At 46.3% G+C, this 27829-nt stretch overlaps 1 protein-coding gene across 3 annotated transcripts in view; it reads right to left on the bottom strand.

Annotated features, from left to right (window-relative positions):
- Window positions 1-27829, bottom strand: part of arid4b (AT-rich interaction domain 4B) — a 239950-nt gene that overhangs the window by 146160 nt on the left and 65961 nt on the right. For all 3 annotated transcript variants that reach the window (XM_038800563.1, XM_038800565.1, XM_038800564.1), the window contains exons 4-7: window positions 20978-21043; window positions 10740-10830; window positions 2048-2127; window positions 1868-1959 (exon numbers count right to left, since the gene is read on the bottom strand). In XM_038800563.1, the coding sequence (XP_038656491.1) occupies window positions 1868-1959; window positions 2048-2127; window positions 10740-10830; window positions 20978-21043 (329 nt within the window). The remainder of the gene's footprint in view (window positions 1-1867; window positions 1960-2047; window positions 2128-10739; window positions 10831-20977; window positions 21044-27829) is intronic.

The raw sequence follows: 27829 nt of genomic DNA, 5'->3' as shown, positions 1-27829 counted from the left end.
TGCTGTGTGCAAATTAGCTGCCCCATTTACTTCATTATCACAATGTCGACTTTTCAAATAAAGTACTTAATTGTCAGCAAAATGCTTTGGGTGACCTGGTTGTTGGAAAAGATGCTTCTCAATGCACGTCTTTCTTTATGCCAAACCCTGATGTGCTGCAGTTAAGCTTTTGCCGTGAATCAGCTGGGGTGCGTTGGGTGCCTTCATTCACTTCAGACCATTCAAGCATGTAACTGGGCTAAACTTTACACTTGAATATTCCTTTTATGTAAATACTAACCCACCTCCAAAAGGTGATGATAGCAGTGTCTCTGTTGGCAGGAGAGTACAATTATTACACATGTGACGAATGTAGGAATTTCAGATATATTGTATTATATGTAGTTGGTGCAGAAAGGGTTAAAAGCCTGGGTTAGCACAATTTTAAAATTCCTGGTTTGAAAGGCGGGTGGACGTTTTGGAGACAGTGTAATTAAAGCATCGAAAGATTACAATTCATTCCAGCCATGGGTATTGTTTGCTGAAGTTGGGCTAATGGATATTTGTTTATATTAAGAATATTCCTGGGGAGTCGATAATTAGAGACATTGGGCTGGATTCTCCGATCCCCCAGCCGCGTGTTTCTTGGTGGCGCTCCGTTAGCCGATGGCAGGATTCCCTATTCCCACCGCTTGTAAATGGAATTTCCCATTGAAGCCACCCCCATGCTGCCAGTACATTCGTGAGCAGGGCTGCACTGCTGACGGGAACAGAAAATCCCAATGGCTGGAGAATTCTGACTGCGTTTCGTTTTACTAAGATGATGTAGTAAATGGGAGGAGCCTGGGCTGACGCAGTCAGGTGTGGTTTTTGTCAGTTGAATTTTTAGATTGGGATGTGAACAGACAAGAAGCTGTGCTCTCAGTACAGTTCAGTCTGTCTAATTTATCTGTCTGTGATTTATCTAGCAGTGCTAGAAACATTGGCAAATTAACCAGTAGTTTGACTTAGGCAAGAATCAGCAGCTGGTTCCTGAAGGATCTCTCTTTCTCAAAGTGGTTTATCTTTACAGCAAGTATTCCTGAGTCTGCTAACTGTAGTTTAAAGCGGATTTTGCCCTGAGGGGAGTATTGTTTGAGTAGAGATAAAGATAGCAGTTAAGGGTTATTGTTTCATTATATTAATAAGCATTAACTGTAATTGAAAGCCATTTGTCTTATTATGTTTAAGTCAGTAATACTGTGTTTGTTTAATATACCCTAGCCCTATTTGTGTGTGAAGTCACTCCTGGAGCGAAGTATGCTTTCCTCATAGTCCTACAAATTTAAAATAAAATATTGAAGTTTCGGTCCAGTACATTAGCAACTGTTGGGATTTGGTTCGGCATCGTAACCAACAAGTTTACATGGATAGTTTACAAGCATGACTGCGGGAATTCGTAATGGGAAAATATTTGTAGGATGTAAGCCTATTTGAATATTTTTTTAATATAATAAATGTTTGTAAAAATGTAACAACTATGCAGTGGCATTTTTACAAGGTGGGTCTAGTACTTGCCCAGGTGATTTACTAAGTGGGCAGTGCTCTGGATAGAAAAAAGGTGGAACAGTGCAACAAATACTTTGGTAACAGAAAAAGTTACTTTTCCTTGTTCACTTTAAAGTAACAACAGCATGGAAAAGATTATTTCTGAACTGTAGCAAAATTATTTCTAAAACAAAAGAAAACCTCTTGTAACAGGGATAATACCTTTTCCATCAGGGGCATGCGCAAAGCATTTCTATAGGGATGTAGAGAATTAAAATCTACATATAAAAATTTGCTCATTAAAAGATTTAGATTAATAATCTTCATGTTCCACAGCCGTGCACTTCAGGTTATTACTCACAGTGGATTGGACCTTCTTCCTCGGTTAGATTTCTTCCCAATGACAGGAGTGCCAAAGTGTTCTGGATTAGTAAGAGGCAACTGGTCAAGCGTCTAAAACATTAAGCAAAACACGGTTATTATATCCATACAACCCACAGCACAAAGCAGGCAACCAGTGATGCTTCAGTTCTCTACTAACCTCACTCTCTGCAAAGTGTCGCTCTCCTTTCAGACAGAGTGAAGTCCGTCTCAACGTTCTTTCATCGCCATCATCAAAAACTGTAGATGGATAGACAGCACTGGTCAGGTGAACTACTGCCAAAGGATAATTTCTTGCAAGCAGAGAAGCACGATTAAAGAAAGGGAAAAACTCCACTTGCCCCAGTAGTTTTGGAAAAGAACCCACAAATATTGCTCATCATTCTACGGATGTCATGTTCATTGCCACAATTGTTGATGTTCACTTTTAATCCAGTCAGTCCCCATCCTGGGACCTAAGCACACAGGAACAGGTCAATGAACTCCTTGAGCCTATTCAACTATTCAGTCAGATCACAGCTGCTTTGTATCCTAAATCCATTTACCGCCATGGCTCTGTAGCCCTTACTACCCTGGTCTCAGATTTAAAATTATTAACTGTTTTTTGTGGGAGAAGGTGCACTGTTTACATGAAGACATGTTTTCTAACTTTTCTCCTTAAATAACATGGCTTTGATTTAAAGGTTATGTCCCATTGTACTGGACTCCCACACCAGCAGAAATGAGTTTATATCCCATCAATTCCTTTCAAAATCTTAAATACCTCAATTATAAACTATTCCCCAACCTTCTCTATTCTATGGAATGTAATCACTACTCAATTTGATCCTTTTCGCCCTGGCGAATCTTTGCTCCACTCCTGCCAAGGTTAATATACCCTCAAGTGCAATACCCTGAAATGTCAAGCACTCCAGATGTGATCAAACAAGGGCTGTTTCATTGTACTTCAGATCTGAACTAATCAGGGCTTCATATAGCAATAGCAAAATTGTCTTCCTCTGTATATTCCAGCCCTCTAGATAGAAAGGCTTAACAGTATATCATTACTTTTCTTGGTCCAAAATGGATGGCCTCACTTACCTTCGTTGAAATTCATCTGTCACAGTTTTGATCTAACAAATGTTTTCTTGTAATTTCTTTGCCAACTATCTTTGTATCATTAGCAAACTTGGATATGTGACTTTATTATATTCTCCAAATCATAAATAAATATAGTGATTAGCCAAAATCATAGAACTCTATGGCATGGAAGAAGGCCATTTGGTCCATGCCAGCTGACAAGTAGCCAACAAGCCTAATCCTGCTTTCCAGCTTTTGGTCTTCAGCCCTGTAAGATTGGGGAATTTAAATGCATATTCAAGTAGTTTTACAATGTCACGAGTGTTGCTGCTTCTGTCACTCTTTCAGTTTTAGTGCGTTCCAGATTCCCACCACCCACTAGTAAAATTAGTTGTCTTTTATGTCTCTCTAAACTTCCTTCCCCCATACATTACACCTCCGGGTTATGGACGCCTCAACCAAGGGAAATAGGGCTTTTCTAACCATTCCATTTAGACCTTATCATTTAATACATAATTAGGTCTCCCCATTGCCTCCTCTCTTTCAAAGAAAACCGCAGCTTATCCAATCTTTTTTCATGTGTAGCTGCAGAGTGGAGATTCAGAGTGGAGTTAAGTGTGGGAATTTGGAGAGGAAAGTATTGTTGTGTCCTGTTTTCCCAACTACATCCGCAGATCAGTGGTGGCAGGAGCAGACCCAGGCTACAGAGCTGGGAGACAAGTCACAAGAGTCCTAAAACACTGAGTGAATATGCCGGTGTGATATCACAGGTGAGTATCTCGGTCTTCTACGTTTTCTGCCTTGTTTTGAAGCCCCGGTTTTTATTTGCCCTGATTTGAGATTGAAGGCTAGGTAGGAAAAATTACAAGAGTGAAAACTAAAGATCAATAGTAAAATTAAAAACAAGTTGAAAATCTAATTAAATAAAATAGGGATGGAGGGCCAAGCGATGTGTTGTAGCTGCTGCATGTGAGAGCTGCTGGACCCCATTGTGGTTCATAGTGACCATACCAAATGTTGGTTACTCGGGAAACATTGGCTCCACGTTAATGAGCTGGAGTTCGAGCATCAGACACTACGACACATCAGGAAGGAGGAGAGTTACCTGGATACCGTGTTTCAGGAGGCAGTCTCACCCCGTAGATTAATTACCATGAATTCAGTCAGTGGTCAGGGGCAGGTGCGGTCTAACCAAAATTCAATTCAATTTCAACATCACTTCAGTGCTTTCTATTTCTCTAAAGGGAAATCACATTGACTGGTTTGCATTTTATGACCCATCTAAAATGCAAGTATCCTTTTTCTGTTCTCCAGTTCTGCATCTTTTCAAGCCAGGAGGGGCTGGTTTAGCGCAGGGCTAAAGAGCAGGCTTTTAAAGCAGACCAAGGCAGGCCAGCAGCACGGTTCAATTCCCGTAACAGCCTCCCCAAACAGGCGCCAGAATGTGGCAACTAGGGGCTTTTCACAGTAACTTCATTTGAAGCCTACTTGTGACAATAAGCAATTTTTATTTCATTTAATTTCTGGTTAGTAATTACTACAAGCTAACCTTGTCCTCTTTGTATCACGTGCTAATGGAGAAACTGATCAGGCTGCAGATGGGTTGGGACTGACTGCTGTAGTATCCACAGTCCTCGCCCATTCAAAATGATGAGTGGCAAATCATTTGGGTTAAAAATAATCCAATGGTAAGTGAAAGTAACTATCCCTGTTACTACTGTAAATTTCTATAATATAATGGGACTGAACCCAACTTATCAAAAATACTGCATCTTTTAACCCTGATGCCCGTTGATTTCCAAGTATGATGTACAACATACAATTTTTAAAGTTCAGCCCACCTAAAATCAAACGAAATGATCAGCTCCCCAATAACTAGACTAAGAACGAATTCAAAGATCATCTTTCTACCCCAAAGGCAGTTCAAAGAATGTGGATTCTGTTCAGCTCACATTTTTACTGAAATTATCAGGAAATGCAGCAGTCTCCATGGCAGGATTGAGTCAGATACCTCTACCTCAAGAGTCCTGTTAATCTCCCACAGAAATAATGTGCACATAATCCCGATACCGCACTCCCTGTCCTCACCCCAACAGACCCTTGGAGAATCAATATGGCTGACAACAAGGATTCTCAGGGGGCTTGACAGGGTAGTTTATGAGAGGTTGTTTACCCTAATGGGAGGGTTTAGGACCAGGGGGCAGGGGTAATCCTCTTCAGACAGAGGATTGTGAATCTGTGGAATCTTTTACCGCAGAGAGCTGCAGAGGCTGGATCGTTGTCATTTCAAGGTTGAGGTAGACAGATTTGTAATCAGTAAGGGAGTCAAGGGTTATGGGAATAAGACGAGAAAGTGGAGTTGAGGATCAGTCATGGTCGCATTGAATGGTAGAGCATACTCAATGGGCCGAATGACCTACATCTGCCCCTACATTTTATGGTCTTATGGAACCTGCTTATAACCTGTTAACACTTGATTATACACTTCACTATCACTCACATATGAACACCCTCGTACACATGTTTACACCTATATGCTGTCAGATATCCTATGCACATCCACACTATCCACCCTTGTTATACCTTTTTATACTTGGTTACCTTGCTTATTATACCCTGTACATCCCTGACTACCCTGCTTGCACCCTAAACTATCTTGCATACAAACTGGTTAATCCTCATATATCCTGCATACTTGGATACTCTTACTGAATCTGTCCCTCCTCAGATACTATTGTACACACTGCTGACAAAACATCTTCTAGGTTTTATTTTTTGAAGTGCACAAATTATTTAAGTGTACAGGCCCTTTAAATATTTTTGTTTGGATGTGAAGCACAGAAACTTAAAAGGAGCTAATGGGTGTGGTCTTGCACGGGAACTTTTAAGTTACTGCGTAATCATCGGGGATGTAGCCTGCAAATCCTCGGCTACCTTGTGTACATCCTCCTTAGATCCTATACACATGCTCAAGCACCTTAGAGCCCCTATGCATTTGTCTTTAATATCATTTACACTCGGATACCATTCTTAGTTACTTGGATAGCCTCCATGGAGCAAAACACCGCTTCATTACACCAATATACCATCAAGAGCCCTCCTTAGACTCCAAAAGCATTTATATTCCCTTTTTTGACCCCGTACATCCCAACGCTTGCTGTTTGAAGCCTATTAATTCTTGCACACCCACGGTGGCGCAGTGGTTAGCAGTGCTGGCTCACGGCACCAAGGGCCCAGTTCGATCCTCGCCCCAGGTCACTGCTGTGTGGAGTTTGCACATTCTCCCTGTGTTTGCGTGGGTCTCACGTCCACAACCCAAAGATGTGCAGGGTAGGTGAATTGGCCATGTTAAATTGCCCCTTAATTGGAAAAAAATTATTGAGTACTCGAAAGGGCTGGGGAGTGGGACTAGTCAAAATGTTCTTGCAGAGAACCAACATATATTTGATGGGCTGAATGACCGCCTTCCCTGTTGCAACCAGGAAGAATCTGGCATTACATGAAAGCACTTTGGTTCTAATGTAACATTTCCTAGACTTTTGGTCACAATACACTAAACCTGCAAGTAGAAACACTATTATATATGGCCACGAAGCTATTCCATAGCATTAGTTTCCTTAAATGGTACAGTGAATAAATTGGCTCACAATATTACAACCTGCAAACTTTATCTTAATCAGTGAAACATTTCTGATGTGTTAAAGAACTGTAATGACTTTGCATGGATATGCTGGAATAATCTTGAAGCCAGTTTGTTAAAAACCATTGTTACACCAGCCTGCATTCCAGTGTTATGGTCTTAGCATCCCAGTAATCCAACAGTGCCCTCTGAGCAGTGGATCAAATGGAATGAAACGGTCCTTTTTTAAAGACAGAAGACCAGGCCTGGTGAACATAAAAGACTTCTTCAAAGACACTATTCACTGTGCTGCCCTGGTCAATATTTATCCCTTAACTAACATTACTGAAAAAACAGATTTAATCATTATCACATTTCTGTTTGTGGCAGCTTGCTGTGAACAAATTTGCTGCCCCAATTCCTATATTACAGCACTTCAGAAATTCTGTATTGGCTGTGAACAGTTTAGGATGTCCAGAGGGTCTGAAAGGTCCTCCAAAAAACACTTTCCTGTATAGCCCTGTTGATGCCATGGCTGTAAGCTTTCTGTAGATTTCCACTAAAATCTCTTGCCCGAAAATAGGACAGAATATGAATCCACAATTTAGCAGAATTAAGAAAACTCATTTTGTGCTGTGAACTGCTGACTTTGCTGCAGAGGATTCATTGCATTTAAGCTGAAACCTTTCCAGCATACAAAACTAGTTTTAAAAAAAACACAACATGCTGCAGTGCATACTCAAACTAACCCTGCTGACTGAGCTGGTGTCATATTTCAATACACAATTTAACTAGTAGAGTACTGTGTACAGTATTGTCACCTTACTTAAGGAAGGACGTAAATACATTGGAAGCAGTTCAAAGAAGGTTTAGCATACTAATACCTGGAATAGGCAGGTTGTATCATGAGGTTGAACAGATTAGGCTTGTATCCCCTGGAGTTTAGAAGAGTAAGGGATGGCTTGATTGAAACATACAAGATTCTGAGGTCTTGACAGTGTGGCTGTGAAAGGATGTTTCTTATTTTGGGAGAATCTAGAACTAGGGGGGGGGGTCCACTCATTTAAAACAGAGATGAGGCAAAATAGTTTCACTGAGGGTTGAGAGTCTTTGCAACTTTCTTCCCCACAAGGTGGTGGAAGCAATGTCTTTGAATATTTTAAAGTCAGAAGTGGGTAGATTCTTGGTAAGCAAGGGATGTTATCAGGGGAGGCTGGAATCAATTTACTATCAGATCAGCCATGATTTTATTAAATTGCAAATTGGGCTCAACCTCTTCCTGCTCCTTCTTCGTATCTTTGTACGTAACTATTACAATTATACTACCTGGAAATCTAAAGTCAGCTTGGCCAGACTAATAGCCAAGTTACAAAGCAGTAACTTTGAAACTAGATTCTTTTAAAATTAAACTTGCTTAATGGCATGAAAACAAAGTCGTTTGACAGGGGCATAAACAGTAGTCAATTGAATACAATGATTTGACAGATTCAAATGCCATGTCTTTTCCTCTGCAGTACAGAACAGCTCCTCAGCTATGAAATAATGCAATATTTTAAATGTAGGATCAATATTTGAGTAGTTTAGGATTCAAAAGTGTCCAATTACTTTCACCATGACTGCAAAATGTTTGGTTTCTGCTCCTGAGGCTGTGAAATTAAGAAAATTTCTTTGCAGAAAGGCAATTTTGGTGAATATTAATCAACTGACATTTCAAAATGTAAAAGGACTGGATTTTCAGTTTCAAGGTGGGAATTGAGAGCTGGGCCATTTCCTGATTTTGTGATCCCATCTCCTGCTGGGCAGTGCTCACCCACTATATTTTTATGGCAGCGACAGGATGGAGTCAGTGCAATCACCTCTCCAATCAGTTCCAAGGCAGGAATGCAGGCAGGCAGATATGAGATATTTATAACATCATATGGTACAAATATGAGGGACATAGCCTCAAAATAAGGGGAAGTAGATTTAGGACTGAGTTTAGGAGGAACTTCTTCACCCAAAGGGTTGTGAATCTATGGAATTCCTTGCCCAGTGAAGCAGTTGAGGCTCCTTCATTACATGTTTTTACGGTAAAGATAGATAGTTTTTTGAAGAATAAAGGGATTAAGGGTTATGGTGTTCGGGCCGGAAAGTGGAACTGAGTCCACAAAAGATCAGCCATGATCTAATTGAATGGCGGAGCAGGCTCGAGGGGCCAGATGGCCTACTCCTGCTCCTAGTTCTTATGTTCTTAAATACTAAAGGTTTAGATCGGAAACCATTTACACATAGCATTTAGAGGGTTAGAAAAACATGATAGAATTGTACAGGACAGGAAAAGGCTATTCCGCTTTTCATGCCAGTGCCTGCACATTTTCATAGAAATTACAGTGCAGAAGGAGGCCATTCGGCCCATCTAGTCTGCACCGGCTCCTGGAAAGAGCACCCTACCCAAGGCCAACACCTCCACCCTATCCCCATAACCCAGTAACCCCACCCAACACTAAGGACAATTTTGGACACTAAGGGCAATTTATCGTGGCCAATCCACCTAACCTGCACATCTTTGGACTGTGGGAGGAAACCGGAGCACCCGGAGGAAACCCACGCACACACGGGGAGGATGTGCAGACTCCGCACAGACAGTGACCCAAGCCGGAATCGAACCTGGGACCCTGGAGCTGTGAAGCGATTGTGCTATCCACAATGCTACCGGGCACATGGACCATGAAAGAATAGTCTAATTTAGTTCTGCCTCCCAATCTTGGCCCCCGTAATTATGCTCTCTTCTCTGAGGAGAAGAATCCCAGTTTCTCCAATCTCTTCACATAACTTTTTCCGTGATAGAAGTCTGGAAAACCCCTCTGTATCCTCTCTAATGCTGTGACATCCTTCTAAAGTTTAGTGCCCAGAATTGTATAACATTCTCCAGCTGAGGCCCAACCAATGATTTTTAAAGGTTGTGCATAACTTCTTTGCTTTTTGCATTCAATGCTCCTATTTACAAAGCCAAGTTTCCCATCCACTTTCTTAACTGAACTGCCCTGCCAACTTGTCCTGTTGACTTCAAAGATTTATGAGCATGCATCACCCCAATCCCCGGTCTTTCTAAATCGCCTGGTGCTACATTGTTCCTCTCAATGTACACCAGTTCAGACTTACCCACATTAAATTGCATCTGCCATGTGCTTCCCCTTTTCACTAGTCAATGATCTCCTGAAATCTGCTGCTATTCCCCTCACTATTTACCATGTTACCAAGTTTTGCATCATCTACAAACTTTGACACAGTGCAGAAGGAGGGCAATCAGCCCATCAGGTTTGTACCGGCCCTTGGAAAGAGCACCCTACTTCAGCCACCGCCTCCACTCTATCCCCGTAATCCAGTAACCCCACCTAACCTTTTTTGGACACCAAGCATAGCCAATCAACCTAGCTTGCACAGCTTTGGACCGTGGGAGGAAACCGAGGCACCTGGAGGAAACCCAGGCAGACACGGGGAGGAAGTGCAAATTCCACAGTCACCCGAGGCATTCATTATACCCAAGACAAAGCAGTGATCCCAATACAGGCCTCTGGAAAGCACCCATTGCACACTCCTCTCCAGTCAGAAAAATACTCTCCGACTTCCAGTCCTTAACCAATTACATACCCAAGTTCCCACTGTCCATTTAATCTCATGTGCCTCTATCTTCAAAATAAATCTGTCATCCAGTTCCGAAAACTCAAATCTACTGCACTACTTTCATCCACCCAGTTACTCCAATTTTGGATATAATTTGCGTTTAATAAATCTGTGCTATCCCTTTTTAAAAAAATTTAGATTAGCCAATTATTTTTTCCAATTAAGGGGCAACTTAGCGTGGCCAATCCACCTACTCTGCACATTTTTGGGTTGTGGGGGCAAAACCCACGCAGACACGGGGAGAACGTGCAAACTCCACACGGACAGTGACCCAGAGCCGGGATCGAACCTGGGACCTCAGCGCCGTGAGGCGGTTGTGCTAACCACTAGGCCACCGTGCTGCCCTTGCGATCCCTTTTTAACCCATGCTTCGCCAAGTGGGAAATAGTTTTGTCCTCGACAAGTCTCTTGTAGTTCTGCACCATTGGCATTAGACCTGTATGATTTCCATAAAATATCTTTTTGCAGTTCGATACAATGGGGATACATTTTAGAATGATTCTTTTCTTACCTACAGTGTACCAGCTTGCATCGGTTAGCTTATTGATGACAGCCATTTGGCATGTCCCATCAGGGTTCTTCACTTCGACAACAGCTCCTACCTACAGTGGAAGTCACATCCAATCAGTAATATGGAAAAGGGAAGAAATCACACCCATCAGCAGAGTTCATTCAGATCCTTTCAATAGGAGTGGTTCAATTAACTTTACTTGAGGGGATTGTAGGGATAGGGAGCTGTTGGGCGAGAAGTAAGAAGGGACTTGGTCAACACTGATACAAAAGTGACTCATTCTAAATTAAATGCTGGGTATGTAGATGGGTGGGGTGGCTTTGTGCCCTATTAGATTTTCTGTACCTCACACAACGGGATGCCAGTGAACCAGTCTGAATTAAATGCTGGGGTATTACGTACATGGGTGGCTTAATGCCCTTTCAATTAGATTTTCTGTACGTCACACAATGGGATGTCAGCCGAGGTCAGCCACAATAACTTGTATTTACATAACTACTTTGAACTACTGTTTTCCTTGACTGATTTCCTGGACTGCTTTCAATTGCTTGAAAAGCATGACAGAGCTTTTGCAAGGAACAAAGCAAATGTACAAAAATTGTTTTAGTAACTAATGTTTGTGGAAGTTGAACTGAAATTGGTTTTTTTTAATTTATAAATTTAGAGTACCTAATTATTTTTTTCTAATTAAGGGGCAATTTAGCGTGGCCAATCCACCTAACCTTCACATCTTTGTGTTGTGGGGGTGAAACCCAGGCAGACAAGGGGAGAATGTGCAAACTCCACACGTACAGTGATCCAGGGCCGGGATTGAGCCCACGTCCTCAGCGCCGTGAGGCAGCAGTGCTAACCTCTGTGCCACCAAGTTGAACTGAAATTCAAAAATGCGGAAAACTTTCTATCGGGCATCTGACTATTTGTCCTCATTTGATCAGAAGCTTTGTAACTTATCATACCTAATGGGAGATTATGCTGGTGCATAGCCTGGTTCAACTGCTGAAGCCCATGTGTTACAAGAGGGTTGGGGAACCACTGGACCAGGGCCATATCTGACCAATTACACTTTTTAAAAAAAATTAGGCCGACTTCCGGTTGCCGTGATGCGGAGCTAAGCCGCACGTTCGGCAGCTCCTGCTATTTTTGGACTTTCAGGCTCTTTTAAGGGCCCGCAGCAGCGCTGGTTCAACTTTTCCCCGGGTAGGAACGCGGCCACTGTGCTCAGCTGCCAGTGGATGGGCTGGACCAGGAGCGGAGCGATCAGAAAATCGACTTTGAAGCAGAGAAAGGTGCGAGGCAAGGAAAACAAGATGGCGGCGGGCAGGGAACCGGCAGCGTGGCAGCAGTGGGCGCAGGAGCTGCTTCAGCGCTCCTTCAGGGAGCTGAAGGCTGAGATCCTGGAACCGTTTAAGGCCTCGCCGGACAAGATCATGGCGACCCAGACGGCTCAGGCTGCAGAGATCCGGCAGCTACAGCTAAAGACCTCGGAGAACGAGGACGAGCTCCTGGGCCTAGCAGTGAAGGTAGAGTCCCACGAGGCGCTTAACAAGAAATGGCTGGCAAGGATGGAGGAGTTGGAGAACCGCTCCCATCAGAAGAACCTGCGGATTTTGGGCCTCCCGGAGGGGCTGGAAGGTTCAGATTTGGGGGCCTACGTGGTTGTGATGTTGAACTCGTTAATGGGCGCGGGGTCGTTCCAAGGACCCTTGGAGCTGGAGGGGGCCCATCGAGTGCTGTTGAGGAAGCCCAGGCTGATCGAGCCGCCTAGGGCGGTGCTGGTCCGCTTTCACCGCTTCGTTGACCGTGAGTGCGTGCTGCGATGGGCGAAGAAGGAAAGGAGCAGCAGGTGGGAGAATGCGGACATTAGGATCTATCAGGACTGGAGCGCGGAGGTGGCGAAGAGAAGGGCTGGCTTCAATCGGGCGAAGGGAGCGCTTCACAGGAAGGGGGTGAAGTTTGGCCTGTTACAGCCGGCTCGCCAGTGGGTCACTTACAAGGACCGCCAGCTCTACTTTGACTCTCTGGAGGAGGCCTGGGCTTTTGTCCAGGCAGAGAAATTGGACTCGAACTGAGGACTGGGGGGCTGGGGAATGATGTACATTGCCCGGAGGCTTTGTCTTCCTTGGTATCCTTTCGTTTGTATTGGCTGTGTTTGATGTTGCTTTTTCGTTGCTCTGCTTCTTCGTTTTTTGGGGCTGTTATTTATTTACTGTGGTGCTTTTTATTTTTTTCCACTGGTGGAGGGTTGGAGAGCTGTCCGCTGGGTCATGTGCCCGTCTTTTTCCCGCGTGTTGGACTGGGGGGGCGGGGTTCGGGATGGAAGCGCGGGCTTTCTTCCCGCGCTGGAGGGGTTGGGGGCGGGGCTGGCACTAGGAGGGCAGATTGGTGGTTGCGTTGCATCGGGTGGGGTGGGGGTGGGGGTGTCGTCGTCGGTATGGCGGGGGTAGCCAGGGTCAGCAGGAATCGGCTGACTTATGGAAGTACAATGTTAGGGGTTACGCAGCTAGGGGGACCCTAGCTCGGGGGGGGGGGGGGGGGGGGGGGGGGGGGGGGAGTCTTCCACCGTGGGGAACGGGCCTGGGGGGTTCCCTGGGCACGTGGTGAGCTGTGGGAGAGCTATGGCTGATCGGCGCAGAGGGAGGGGGCCCCCAGATTTGGCTGGTCACATGGAACGTGAGGGGGCTGAATGGACTTGTGAAGCGGTCCCGGGTCTTGGCACACCTGATGGGGCTGGGAGCAGATGTAGCTATGCTCCAGGAGACGCACCTTAAGGTGGCGCATCAGGTGAGGCTGAGAAGAGGCTGGGTAGGACAGGTGTTTCACTTGGGGCTCGATGCGAAGAATCGAGGGGTGGCGATCTTAGTCGGGAAGAGCTTGTCGTTTGTTGCGTCTAATGTGGTGGCGGACAGTGCAGGTAGATATGTAATGGTGAGTGGTAGACTTCAGGGAGAGCGGGTGGTTCTGGTCAATGTGTACGCCCCCAACTGGGACGATGCGGGCTTTATGCGGCGCATGCTGAGCCAGATCCCGGACCTGGAGACGGGGGGTTTGATCCTGGGTGGGGACTTTAATACGTTGCTGGATCCGGCTCTGGATCGCTCGAAGTCTAGGACGGGTAAGAGGCCGGCGGCAGCCTCGGTGCTGAGGGGGTTCATGGATCAGATGGGAGGGGTAGACCCTTGGAGGTTCTTGAAGCTGGGGGGTAGGGAGTTCTCCTTTTTCTCCCATGTTCACAAGGCTTATTCCAGGATTGACTTTTTTGTTCTCAGCAGGGTGCTGATCCAGAGAGTGGTGGGGGCGGAGCATTCGGCGATAGCCATATCTGACCATGCTCCGCATTTGGTGGACCTAGAGCTGGGGGAGGGGAAGGATCAGCGCCCGCTGTGAAGGTTAGATGTGGGGCTTCTGGCAGAGGAGTAAGTGTCTGGCCAGGTCCGTAGGGGTATAGAGGGGTATTTGGAAGCCAATGACAACGGGTAGGTGCAAGTTGGGGTGGTTTGGAAAGCGCTGAAGGCAGTAGTTAGAGGGGAGCTTATATCCATTCGGGTGTACAGGGAGAGGGGGTAGAGGATAGAGGGAGGGGCTGGTGGAGGAAATGGTAAGCATGGATAGGAGGAGGGGCTTTTGAGGAAGCGGCGCAGTCTCCAAGCGGAGTTCGATATACTGACCACCCGGAAGGCAGAGTGGAGGAGGGCGCAGGGGGTAGTATATGAGTATGGGGAGAAGGCAAGTCGGATGCTGGCCCACCAGCTCCAGAAGCGGGAGCCGGCGAGAGAGATAGGGGGAGTCACAGACGCAGGAGGGAAATTGGTGCGGAGTGGCAGGGACATTAATGGGGTGTTCAGATCCTTTTATGAGGGGCTGTACCAGGCGGTGCCCCCTAGGGAGGTGGGCGGAATGGACCGCTTTGAGTTCCCAAGAGTAGAGGATGAGCAGGCGTCTGGGGGCCCCAATCGAGTTGGGGGAGCTGATGGAGGCGCTGGGGAGCATGCAGACAGGGAAAGCACCGGGACCTGACGGGTTCCCGGTGGAGTTTTACAAGAAGTTTTCAGATCTGCTAGGCCCACTGCTTGTAAGGACCCTGAACAAGGCGAGGGAGGGGGGAGGGGGGGGGCTCTGCCCCCAACGATGTCTAAGGCAATCATCTCTTTGATCCTGAAGCGGGACAAGGACCCCCTCCAGTGTGGGTCCTATAGGCCGATCTCGCTCCATAACGTGGATGCAAAGTTGTTGGCAAAGGTACTGTCCAGAAGGGTGGAAGATGTGGTCCCGATGGTTATCCATGAGGACCAAATGGGGTTTGTGAAGGGGAGGCAGCTGAATGTCAACGTATGGCGGCTTCTTAATGTTATGATGATGGCGCCAGTGGCTGGGGAGGCGGAAATAGTAGCATCGATGAAGGCGGAGAAACTTTTGACAGGGTGGAGTGGAGTTACCCGTGGGAAGTGCTGAGGAGGTTTGGGTTTGGTGAGGGATTCATCAGCTGGGTGAGGTTGCTGTACAGCTCCCCGGTGGCGAGTGTGGTGACGAACGGGAGGAGGTCGGAGGACTTCCGGCTTTCCCGGGGGATGAGGCAGGGGTGCCCCTTGTCTCCCCTGCTCTTCGCGTTGGCGATTGAGCCCTTGGCCATGGCGCTGAGGGATTCGAAGAACTGGAGGGGGATTGTGCGGGGGGAGAGGAGCACCGGTTGTCATTGTACGCAGACGATTTACTGTTGTATGTCGCGGATCCGGCTGGGGGGATGCCAGAGGTGTTGAAGATACTTGGGGAGTTTGTGGATTTTTCGGGCTATAAGCTCAACGTGGGGAAGAGTGAGCTGTTTGTGTTGCACCTGGGGGACCAGGAGAGGGAGATAGGGGAGCTCCCGTTGAAGAGGGCAGAGAGGAGCTTTAGATATCTTGGGGTCCAGATAGCTAGGAACTGGGGAGCCCTGCACAGGCTTAACTTTTCGAGGCTGGTGGAACAGATGGAGGAAGAGAGCAGGAGGTGGGACGCGCTGCCGCTTTCGTTGGCGGGCAGGGTCCAGTTGGTTAAAATGACGGTGCTCCCGAGGTTTTTGTTTCTTTTCCAGTGTCTCCCCATATTGATTCTGAAGGCTTTTTTCAAAAGGGTGAATAAGAGTATTCTGGGGTTTGTGTGGGTGCGGAAGGCCCCGAGAGTAAGGAGGGTATTCCTAGAGCGAAGAAGGGAGGCAGGCGGTTTGGCGCTGCCCAACCTGTATGGGTACTACTGGGCTGCGAATGTGGCAATGATTCGCAGGTGGGTGATAGAGGGGGAGGCTGGAGGTCCTGTGTGGGTACGAGTTTGGGGGTATTGGTGACGGCCCCGCTTCCGATCCCCCCGGCAAGATATTTCACGGGTCCGGTGGTGGTGGTGTCCCTCAAAATTTGGGGGCAGTGGAGGCGGCACAGGGGGGAAGTGAAGGCCTCAGTGTGGGCCCCGATACGGGGTAATCACCAGTTTGCACCGGGGAGAATGGATGGTGGGTTTTTGAGTTGGCATAGGGCAGGCATCAGGCGGATGGGGGACCTTTTCCTCAATGGGCAGTTTGCAACTTTAGAGGAGTTGGAGGGGAAGTGGGGCCTCTCCCCTGGGAATGCTTTCAGGTATATGCAGATTAGGCAGTTTGTTAAGCAGCAGGTGGCGGAGTTTCACTGTTGCCGCCAAGGGGGGTGCAGGATAGGGTGCTCTCGGGGACGTGGGTCGGTGAGGGGAGGATCTCGGCGATTTATCAGATGATGCAGGAAGAGGACGAGGCCTCGGTGGAGGAGCTGAAAGCGAAGTGGTATGAGGAGCTAGGGGAAGAGATTGACGATGGGACGTGGGCGGATGTCCTGGGGAGGGTGAACTCGTCCTCTTCTTGCACACGGCTCAGCTTAATTCAGCTGAGGGTGCTGCATAGGGCGCACATGACTGGGGCCAGGATGAGCCGGTTCATTGAGGGAGAGGACAGGTGTGGGAGATGTTCGGGAGGCCCGGCGAACCACACCCACATGTTTTGGGCATGTCCGGCGTTGGATGGGTTTTGGAAGGGGGTGGCGGGGACTTTGTCAAAGGTGGTCGGTTCCAGGGTGGAACCAGGCTGGGGGCTCACGATCTTTGGGGTAGCATCGGAGCCGGGAGTGTAGGAGGCGAGAGAGGCCGGTACCCTGGCCTTTGCGTCTCTAGTAGCCCGGCGTATGATTCTCTTAAAGTGGAGGGACGCGAAGCCCCCGAGCCTGGAGGCCTGGATCAATGACATGGCCGCGTTCATTAGGCTAGAGAAGGTTACGTTTGCCCAGAGGGGGTCGGTACAGAGGTTATTCCGGCGGTGGCAGCCTTTTCTCGATTTCCTAGCGGAGAGGTAGAGGGTGGTCAGTCTCAGCAGCAACCCGGTGGTGGGGGGGGAGGGATTCGGGATTTGTTAAGGGGGTTTGTTTTTGCGACGGTGTGTTTGCTTTTTTTTTTGTATTGTTAATAGTTATTAATTTATTACTTTGTATTGGGGGGGGATTTCTGTTTCTGTTTAGTTTTACACCTTATTTACTTTAGCTGTTGGGAGAAAATTTGTTGTTGAAAAATTTGGATAAAAATTATTTTTTTTTAAATTAGGCCCATGGGGAGACTTCAAATCTGCCTCACCCTACAAGAGAGCGAGTGAAAAGGAGCGACTGAGAAGGAGCAGGCCAGCGAGCGACCGAGGGGGAAAGGGCCAGGGAGCAAGCGAGTGAGAGGGAGCGGGCCAGCGACCAGCAAGTGAGCGAGATGGAGAGGACCAGTGAGCGAGCGAGCGAGCGGGCCAGGGAGCGAGCAAGGGGTGCGGGCCAGGGAGCCAGCGGGACCAGGCCAGCGAGGGGGAGTGGGCCATTGAGTGAGCGAGCGAGCGAGAGCTGTCCAGCAGGCCAGTGAGCAAGCGAGGGGGAGCGGCCAGTGAGCGAGCGAGAGGAAGCGGGCCAGCCAGCAAGCATGCTGGCCATGGCTTAATTACCACTTGTCAGAACATTCCCTTTCTGATGTGAATCTGCTTTAAAAGGTTGAAAATAGAGGTTCGTATATGGTGCATCAGGTGAAGCGATTCTACTCTAGGATGCCCAACAATCTGACAGTCACCACGAGCTGCGTGCATTACGGCCGAGGATAATAGAATAGATTATGGCTCTTTACAATGCCAAAAAGAGCAAATGCACCATCAGTCCTGAAACACAGAACAGGATTGTCATGGGTTCAATTCTAGGTCTGTGTGGAAAAAGGCAAAGGAAAAAGGAACAGAAGAAACCATAGGGTTTCCTTTCCTGACCAAAACCTAATAAACTTCGCCTAAAGTGCAAGCAAGGACAAACCAAAATGCTGGAAAGACACACATGATTCAGAGAGAAACAGAGTTATTGTCTGAGGTTGATGACCTTCATCTGAACTCAAGAACTCTGATGGAAGTTTTCTGAAAATTAATTTACAGGATGTGAGCATCGCTGGCTTGGCCAGAATTTATTGTCCAACCTAGTTGCCCTTCAGAAGGTGGTGGTGAGTAGCTTTCTGGAACTGCTGCAGTCCTTGAGGTGTAGGTACACCCACTGTGCTGTTAGGGAGGGAGTTCCAGGGTGCTGCCCCAGCAACAGTGAAGGAACTGCGAACTGACATGTTAGCTCTTTCTCCCCACACAGTTGCTGCCTGACCTGCTGAGATTTTGCAGCATTTGTTTGTTTTTATTTCAAATTTGCGACATCTGCAGTTTTTTTAGCTTTGGTACCAGTTTTGGCTGCGTTGATCCATCAGTCAGGCGATATCCTGAGTAAAAGGGGCAGCTCAGTTCATTTGTGCGAGAGCTGAAGAATCAACCCTGTCCACATTATCTGCACAGGGGAAGCAGCATTTACAGAACGACTAAGATTCAATTATATTCAGTTCTGCAAACTGACTATATTGTGGAGTATATTTAATGGCTCAAACTAAGAAGAAACAGGATATTTATGCTGCATTACATCAGTTGCAACAGCAATCAGTATCATCATGAAGGGAATGTGCCCAATAGTTTTCAAAAAATTAGAACCGGCAGGAATACGGACCAATAACTTCTGAATAAGGACTGTATCTGTTTTTACAGCACTCACACCACAGCTCGGAGTGTTTACCGTGCTAAGTAGCTCATTCAGCCACATACACTGGCAAGATTGCAGGTTTGACGACTACACTCGAGTTGCTTGATCACATTCAGTCAATCATAGGGACACAGTTGGCAGCAAGGTTCTGGGATAGAGAAAGCAAAAAAGATCAAGGTGACCCGCTCAATAGCACATCGAGTAACAAAAACAGAAAATGCTGGGGAATCTCAGCAGGTCAGACAGCACCTGTGGAGAGAAAATGGACTAACGTTTTGAATCTGAATGACTCTTTATCAAAGCTTCTGACAGAGTCATCCAGACTTGAAATGTTATGTTCTGGTCTCTCTCCACAGATGCTGTCCGACCTGCTGGGATTTTCCAGCATTTTCTGTTTTTGTTTCAGATTCCAGCATCTGCAGTAATTTGCTTTTATCCTCGCACATTGAGAAACCCTGCCAGGAAACGAGGACAGGATAAATGTCAGCTGAAGTGGCTAGTGTGTTGGGAGAGGACAGAATAGGGGTCAGCTGGAATGGCCTGTGGACTGGGAGATGGGTCAGCTGGGATGACCTTGTAATAGGAGAGGGGTCAGCTGGAATGGCCTGTGGGTTGGTTAATCAATGAGTATTCAGTCTCAGCCTTGCCTCTGTGAAACAGACTCAAATGAGAAACCAGGTTACTTGACATGAATAGGTCAGCAGACTGGCAAGGCTCGTCAAACACCTTCAGGTGAGGGATGAAAGGAAAACTCAACAAGGAAACAAAACCCCACACATTGTAAGGGACACTGTAAAACATAAAACATTAAGAAACTAAAATTTAAATGAGCACAAAGCTGTGTATTACATCAGTGTAAATATCATACACATGGCTGCAGCAAATTAGGATGACAGGAGAGCTTCAGTATAATCTGAGATGGGTTACGTAGCATGCTGGGAGGGATGAATCAAAGCTCTAGAAATGATAATTACTCTATGAATGACAGCAGTCATATTACCCGAACTGAGATCATAAACTCCAAAAACCCAGTCCCATCTGTCGCATGTCAAGTTTAATCTGCACAATCTGACAGGTTACAGATTGTCTTGTTTGATTTGTACTGTATAGACCAGTGTAATCTCTTCCCTTTTTCATGGTGATGTTTACATCACATTGTAGCTACTGCTTTCCTTTGAGAATTCTTTATATTTTGAATAAATTTGAATAATTGCAGAACTCAAAAAAAGGTGAAAAACGATTTGAACCATTTACAATCTCATGTCACGGAACAGGTCACTCATTTATCAGATGAAACCGTTGAAATGGAAGCATGTATCAGTGATGTCAGACTGTGGGTGGAGCTGGGCTGTGTGGTGTAGGGGTCCTGCAGGGTGTGTTCTAGTTTAGTTTTCAGTGTTGGAACAGAGCAGGTGTACTGTTGATCTCTCTGCCACGAAAATCATAGATTCATAAATTTACAGTGCAGGAGGCCATTCGGCCCATCGAGTCTGCACCGGCTCTTGGAAAGAGCACCCTACCTAAGCCCACATCCCGCCCTATCCCGATAACCCAGTAACCCCACCCAACACTAAGGGCAATTGTGGGCACTAAGGGCAATTTAGCATGGCCAATCCACCTAACCCGCACATCTTTGGACTGTGGGAGGAAACCGGAGCACCCGGAGGAAACCAAAGATGTACAGGTTAGGTGGATTGGCCATGCTAAATTGCCTCTTGATCATTTGGTGAATTCAGAATTATAAATGTTCTCCGTAGTGAATGTAAACCTGATGTGCTTCTGTTAAAAGATGTTTCTTTTGTCTTCTGGATGGTGTTTGGGGAGTTATTAAGCATCACTTAGTGTTGTATTTTTTGGGGGTTGTATTTGAATTAATGATTGCTAAGCTGTTCACTGTATGTTTTAAAAAGGTTAACTTGAGTTCATAGAATAAACATTGTTTTGCTTTAAAAATTGTTTTTCCATTTCTGCTGTACCCACCTGTAGAGTGGGCCGCGTGCTCCCCATACCATAATCTATGAAAAGTTGCGGGTCAGGTGAACTCCATGATACACTTTGAGGTTCTCTAAACCCTGGCCCATATAAGTATCAACACAATAAACATTCCATACTGTCAGTTTTGTTTGCAGCTATTAAAAGGAAAATTGTAAAAGCCTGAGTGCATACCTTAAGTGGACCTTTGATGTGGTCATCTTGCACTTCTACAGTTGATGAATCGTGTTTGAAAGTTACCTGTAAAAAAAAGCACAAGTTCCAAAACATGCCACCAAAACAAAATAGCAAGCATGAGTGCGCAAACCTGACAAGTATATCAAAGATTTACATGAGCCTATAATAGTAACGTACAATTCAAACTTTCTTCTAAACTGACATAGGCCGCTGCTTATCAATACTTCATGTTGCTTTACAAGAAATAAAAACCGTTATTCTATACTGTTGCTACAAACATACATTATATAACTAAGCCATAGGCTTATTTTTCTTTTAAATTTAGAGTACCCAAATAATTTCTTCCAATTAAGGGGCAATTTAGTGAGGTCAATCCACCTACCCTGCACATCTTTGGGTTGTGGGGGCGAAACCCACGCAAACATGTGGAGAATGTGCAAACTCCACACGGTGACCCAGAGCCGGGATCAAACCTAGGACCTTAGTGCCGTGAGGCAGCAATGCTAACCACTACGCTACCGTGCTGCCCAAGTCATAGGCTTCTCAAACAAAATTCCACACAAGTTATTCACCTTTTATTTTGATTGGAAAACTATAATACCCAAAAGTATAAAGTGGCTTTAATTATGTAGGACTCTGATTGAATTGTGTTATGGAGGTTCCAGAAGGACAAGAGCAGCAGCTTTCTGAGAACACCAGGTTTCCCTCTTCCTGACTTGGGCATATATTGATCATTCCCTCATTAGTGCTAGGTCAAAATTAGTGAACGCTCTGCCTAACAACGCCATAGGAATACCAACAGCATATAGAAAATAGCAGTTCCAGAAAGCAGTTTATCACCACCATTTCAAGGTCAACTAGGGGTGGGCAATAAATGGTGGCAACGTCTATATCCCAAGAACGAATGTTTTAAAGAATTGTTGGCAATAGGCTCTTTTCTGCACTGTGAGATCGCATTGAGAATTTGGGTACGAAATTTGACTTATCCACAACTTCACACTTTGGATAGAAAATTGTTCCAGGCCTGTTGCTGAGCACTTTTAATTCCTGATGTGCGCTTCCGGTATCTGTGGCTCTACACTGGAAATGTTATTTAGTTTTTTCAATTTTGATGTGCACTAAAAGCATTTACACATAGGGTCACCCAGAAGACCAAAAAGACACCTCAACTTGCCAGAAAACATTTTGCATAGCAGATATAAAATTATGGTCTCCAAAACATCCCATTCTAACAATCTCTGCATTCCCAATAGTTCAGTGTACTGTGAAGTGCAAAAAACTTCCTTAAGTAAAAGCATCTGTATTTTTAAAATTCACACCATTAATTCAATATAATTTTTTTTAAATTTAGAGTACCCAATTATTTTTTTTCCAATTAAGGAGCAATTTAGCGTGGCCAATCCACCTAACCAGCACATCTTTGGGTTGTGGGGGTGAAACCCACGCAAACACGAGAGAATGTGCAAACTCCACACGGACAGTGACCCAGATTCGAACCCGGGTCCTCAGCGTCGCAGTCCCAGTGCTAACCACTGTGCCACGTGCCGCCCCATGAATTTAATATTTGACAAGGAGCACAGTAATATACTCAGATCAGTGTGAATAGGCCAAGGGTTTTCTGCCACAGCCCATTGCCTCCTCTGGTAACTCAAGTTAATCCATTTTAAAGCATTCTTTGTTGAATCTGACAGGGTGGTGAACATAGTGCAGAAGGTGAAAATGTGTTTGACGTGAGCCTGACAAACTGAGGCAAATCCAGCTGGATTGGCTCAAGTTGCAATTTTTCTGTCTGGGCCAAGTCCCTCAATATTCACGTTTAAAGCTATTTTGATTCTTCTCTACACCTCTTGTTTCTATCTTGCTTTCACCTTCAAATTTCTCCTGCCTATATTCATTAGCTCATATTATTTTCTGCTTAATTAACAAAGCCTGTTGTGAAACCAGTGGACTGGTGCTACAGTTCACATCTCCAAAATGGCATTACAGCCAATTAAAAGACCAAAGTTATAAAGAGTTGTTTTTGGGTCACCGCATCTGTGCAGCCAGATCAGTCTGCAGTTACCAGCAGAATTCTGGTCAGCTTAATGACTGGTGAGAGCATCACAACTATCCTCAATCCAATGTCAGAACACACTGACCAATAGAGGTCACTGAATAGCAATCCACAGCAGAATGCCTGGCTTATTTACCACTTCCCTTCACCAGGAACATGGTGGTTAACTGTACACGAGTATCAGTCTAAGATGTGCTGACACAGCACATGTCTAGAATAACAACTCAAAATGTTTTGGTCCATACTACACTAAATGGTGGCTTTACCCACTGTGCCCCCAAAGAGCCTGCTTGTGGCAGCACAAGGATTAAAGATTCTGCATACAGCTAACTGAAGGACACAAACCTCTTCACTTCCTCCAAAGACCTGGTTAGCCTTCGCTCACCAAATTGTAGTTAGTAAGCTCCCTAGCTTTCTGTAGCACCTCACACCAGCTCTCCACTGCAGCATGGCTGAGACTTGAAATTCAGCAGAAGCTGGGGTATTGAGGGACGGCGGAATCAGGAAGACGGAAGAACAGTTTCCAATCATTCTATGTGACCACACACTAACCCTGCAATGTAGTGCACTACCATCCTTAATTGCTGGAATTACAGGCACACAACACTGCAAACTGCAGTGACATACCAGAGATTCAATTGTGTGACTCAACAGTTGGAGCTTTGCCATCCTTTACATTTGCCACAATACATACTCGCTGGAATTACCAAGGCATCAGAAGAAATGCAGCCCCCTTCCTGACACCATGATTCAAGGTCATAACACATCCCACTGCTTATGATGTCATCTCACCCCCATGATGCATTCTGCTTTATAATACCCTCTACTTTCATCTTATAGTGAGTGCACTGCAAGGAGGACAATAAAACCACTTGTCATAGGTGCACTTTCAAACAATTTATAAAAGTCAAACCAGTGATTACATTTAAACAACTGCTTTCAATCGAAAAGAATATCTTGCTAATTGCCCTATTAATATGTGTATATCAATACATACATGTGCACACATTATGTCATATACAAACACTTATACACACCTATTAACATATATACCGTGTCAACATTCCAGTGTGAGAAGGAGTTACACATATTTACAGAATAAACACACATACACACAGCTGAAATTCAGATAGCCAGGCGGTGAAAGTTAGAACACTAGAGCCTCGTTTTTATATATTAACAAGTTTTCCCTCAGAGATATGCAATCTATACTGTGTACCTCAAACCAGCTCCAATACAGACTTTCGGTGGCGGCACGTGCAATAGGTAGCTCTCGCCAGGTACTTGATTTTTGCCCCTTTTGCCCGGTTCCCAGGGTTTTTTGGTGGGTAATCTCTTCCGATAACAAAGTAGAGGGGTCCTTGTTACGACTAACTTGGGGGCCAAGGACTGTGCTAGATACGATTCCTCCATTTCACCTCAGAGTATGAACTCCCCCCCTGGGTGGGATTTCCACTTAACCTCCGAATGTGGCCCTTCAGGAGAGGAGTTATAGTTTTGTGATTTTGTGTATACCGTAATAAACCTTTGTTCACTCATATCCTACCATGCATTCCTGCATCTATTTTGTTTTTTTATAAATATTTTTATTCTCCATTTTCTTCAGAATTTACACCCCACCAACGAACAGTAAACGGTAACGAATACAATGTCAATCCCCTTATTAACAACAACTATCCCACCCTCCCACTAACCCCCAAACAACAGCCCATATGACAATATGAACATCAAATAAAACAAACCCTTCCAAGGTGGGAAAAAAAGGAAAAAAGGAATCAGGAATCGCCTATGGTCACCATTGACATATATAGTCCACCCTCAACCCCCCCCCCCCTAATATTCAACGCCATCCAATCCCCGAAAGGGTACCGCGACCGACACCCATGAATTGTAGACACCCCCCCCCCCCCCCCCCCCCCCCCCCCCCCTCCCAGACTCCTCTCCTCCACTTCCTCTTGTAAACTCCTCGCCCCAACCTCGGTTACTTCCCCCAACTTTTCACCCCGGCTAGACTCACCGAAACCTGTTCTACCAGGCTCCGATGGCCGCAGCCCCTCCCCCCGACCTCACTCTCGTTCACTGGCCGGCTTAAACCGGCTACCGTGGAGGCTCCCGCCCGGGTCCCCTTCCCCCTTTGCCAGTCCCACGAAAGCCAAGAAATCCCCTTTAGCACACAACCCCAGCCTACACACCCAAGCCCCAAAGAACCATCATTGCAAATGAAAGTTCCAACTCTTCCCTTGTCCAAATACATACAGCGTCGACTCATTGAGTACATACACCAACACGCAGTGAAAAAATAAAGTTACATGAAACTACATTGGTAAACGACCATTTCTCAATTCAGCCACAGTACTTCTGCCTTTGCAAACTCCTCCGCCGTCCCAAAATAAAAGTCCTTGGATTCGTGGGTCACATCAACTTAGCTGGATATACTGTGCCACACTGCACCTTGCTGATGTACAGTGCCTTCTTCACCCGTCTGAAGGCAGCCCGCCTTCTCGCCAGCTCCACCATAAAGTGCTGGTATGTGCGTATACCAGCTCCAGCGCACTGCACCACCCTTTTCTGCTTTGCCCAGCGCAGGACTTACTCCATCACGCTATACCTACGGAAACACAGTCACTACTCTTGACGTTCACTCGCCTTTGGTATCGGCTTCGGCTACTGAAGAGCCCGATGCAGCTCATATCGGGAGGGATCGTCCCCCTCCCCCAATAGCTTCGCCAACATCGTGGCGAAATACTTAATTGGCCTCGGGCCTTCCACCCCTTCGGGCAGACCCACAATCCTCAGATTCTGCCGCCTGGATCTGTTTACCAGGTCTTCCATTTTGGCTCGCAGACCCTTGTTGGTCTCTAATCACCTTCCGCAGCTCCTTCCCCATGAAGGTGAGTTGATCACTGTGCTGCAATAATGCCTCTTCCACTTCCTTCAGTGTCTCACCTTGCTCCCGCACCTCCGCCGCTGCGCTTGATACCGCCGCCCTCACCAGGACAACCGCCTCCTCCACCAGCACTTTCAATACCACCCCCGCCCCCATCTCCTTCTTCATCACTTCCATGTGTTTTGTGAACTGTTTTTCAAGTTCCACAGCCACCACCTTGGTCATTTCTTTTGCTGTGAGCGATGCGGCCTCCCCTGGTGCTCCAGCCTCCCGTTTTCCTTACAGTTCCTGCGCAGACTTTTTCACTCCCCGGCGGACTTTCATTAACCCCCTTTTTCATGAATAGACTCGGACTGTTTTCATTGGAAAGACGGAGGTTGAGGGGTGACCTGATAAGAGGTCTGCAAGATCATGAGGAACATGGGCAGGTACTCTTGCCCAGGGTCAGTCACCAGGGGGCATAGGTTTAAGGTCTGTGTGAGGAGATGTGCGAGACAGGTTTCTTCCCGCAGAGGATGGTGAGTGCCTGGAACGCGTTGCTAGGGCAGGTTGTGTAAGCAGGTACATTAACGGCATTCAAAAGACATCTTGACAAACACATGGATAGGATGGGTTCAAAAAGGATACGGCACAAGGAAGTGCTGAGGGTTTTGGCAAAGGTTGGTATCATGACCGGCACAGGCTTGGTGGGCCAAAGTGCCTGTGCTGTATTGTTCTTTGTTCACACAATCAAATTGTCTCACTGGAGGCTGAGATCTCGATGGTGTGGAAAGAATAAGAACTTGACAGTGAAAGTGGATGACATGGAAACCTCAGGATCGCGGGGTTGCCGGAGGGCGTGAAGGGCCCAAATCCAACTGCATACTTTCCACAGATGTTTTGCAAGATGGTGGGGGAAGGGCATACTGGCGTCCCCTCCGGAGTTGGATAGGGCCCATCGAACACTCCGGCAGAAACTTTGGCGAATGAGCCACGACGAGTGGTGATAGCTAGCTTCCACAGCTTCCAGACAAAGGAGCGGGTCCTGAAGTGGGCCAATGAGTTCATTTTGAGCATTGGTGGAGAGGCGAGCTCATTACAATAACGTGGGGGGATAGGTGAGAGTTCATTTAAATAGCGCAGAGTGAGGGACAAGATTTGCTTTGAATAGTGTGGGGTGAGAGGCGAGAGTTCATCTTGAATAGTGTGGGGAGAGAGTTCATTATGAATAGGGTGGGAATAGAGGCGAGAGTTCCTTTTGAGCTGTGTGGGGAGAGGCGAGAGTTCATTTTGAATAGCACGGAGAGAGAGGCGACAGTTCATTCTGAACAGTGTGTGGAGAGAGGCGAGAGTTCATTTTGAATAGTGTGGGGAGAGAAGAAAGAGTTCATTATGAGCTGTGTGGGGAGAGAGGCGAGAGTTCATTTTGAACAGTGTGGGGAGAGAGGCGAGAGTTCATTTTGAACAGCCCAGAGAGAGAAGTGAGAGTTCATTTTGAGCAGCCCAGAGAGAGATGAGAGTTTATATTGAGCTGTGCAGAGAGAGAGGCGAGAGTTCATTTTGAGCAGTCTGGAGAGAGGCGAGAGTTCATTTTGAGCTGTGCAGAGAGAGGCAAGAGTTCATTTTGAGCTGTGCAGAGAGAGGCAAGAGTTCATTTTGAGCTGTGTGGGGAGAGAGGCGAGAGTTCATTTTGAGCAGTATGGGGAGAGGCGAGAGTTCATTTTGAGCTGTGCAGAGAGAGGCGAGAGTTCATTTTGAGCTGTGTGGGGAGAGAGGCGAGAGTTCATTTTGAGCTGTGTGGGGAGAGAGGCGAGAGTTCATTTTGAGCTGTGTGGGGAAAGAGGCGAGAGTTCATTTTGAGCTGTGTGGGGAGAGAGGCGAGAGTTCATTTTGAGCTGTGTGGAGAGAGAAGTGAGAGTTCATTTTGAGC

This window comes from Scyliorhinus canicula, chromosome 6, assembly GCF_902713615.1.
Source record: "Scyliorhinus canicula chromosome 6, sScyCan1.1, whole genome shotgun sequence".
In the NCBI taxonomy this organism is placed as follows: domain Eukaryota; kingdom Metazoa; phylum Chordata; class Chondrichthyes; order Carcharhiniformes; family Scyliorhinidae; genus Scyliorhinus; species Scyliorhinus canicula.
This window is presented reverse-complemented; position numbering and strand designations above follow the sequence as displayed.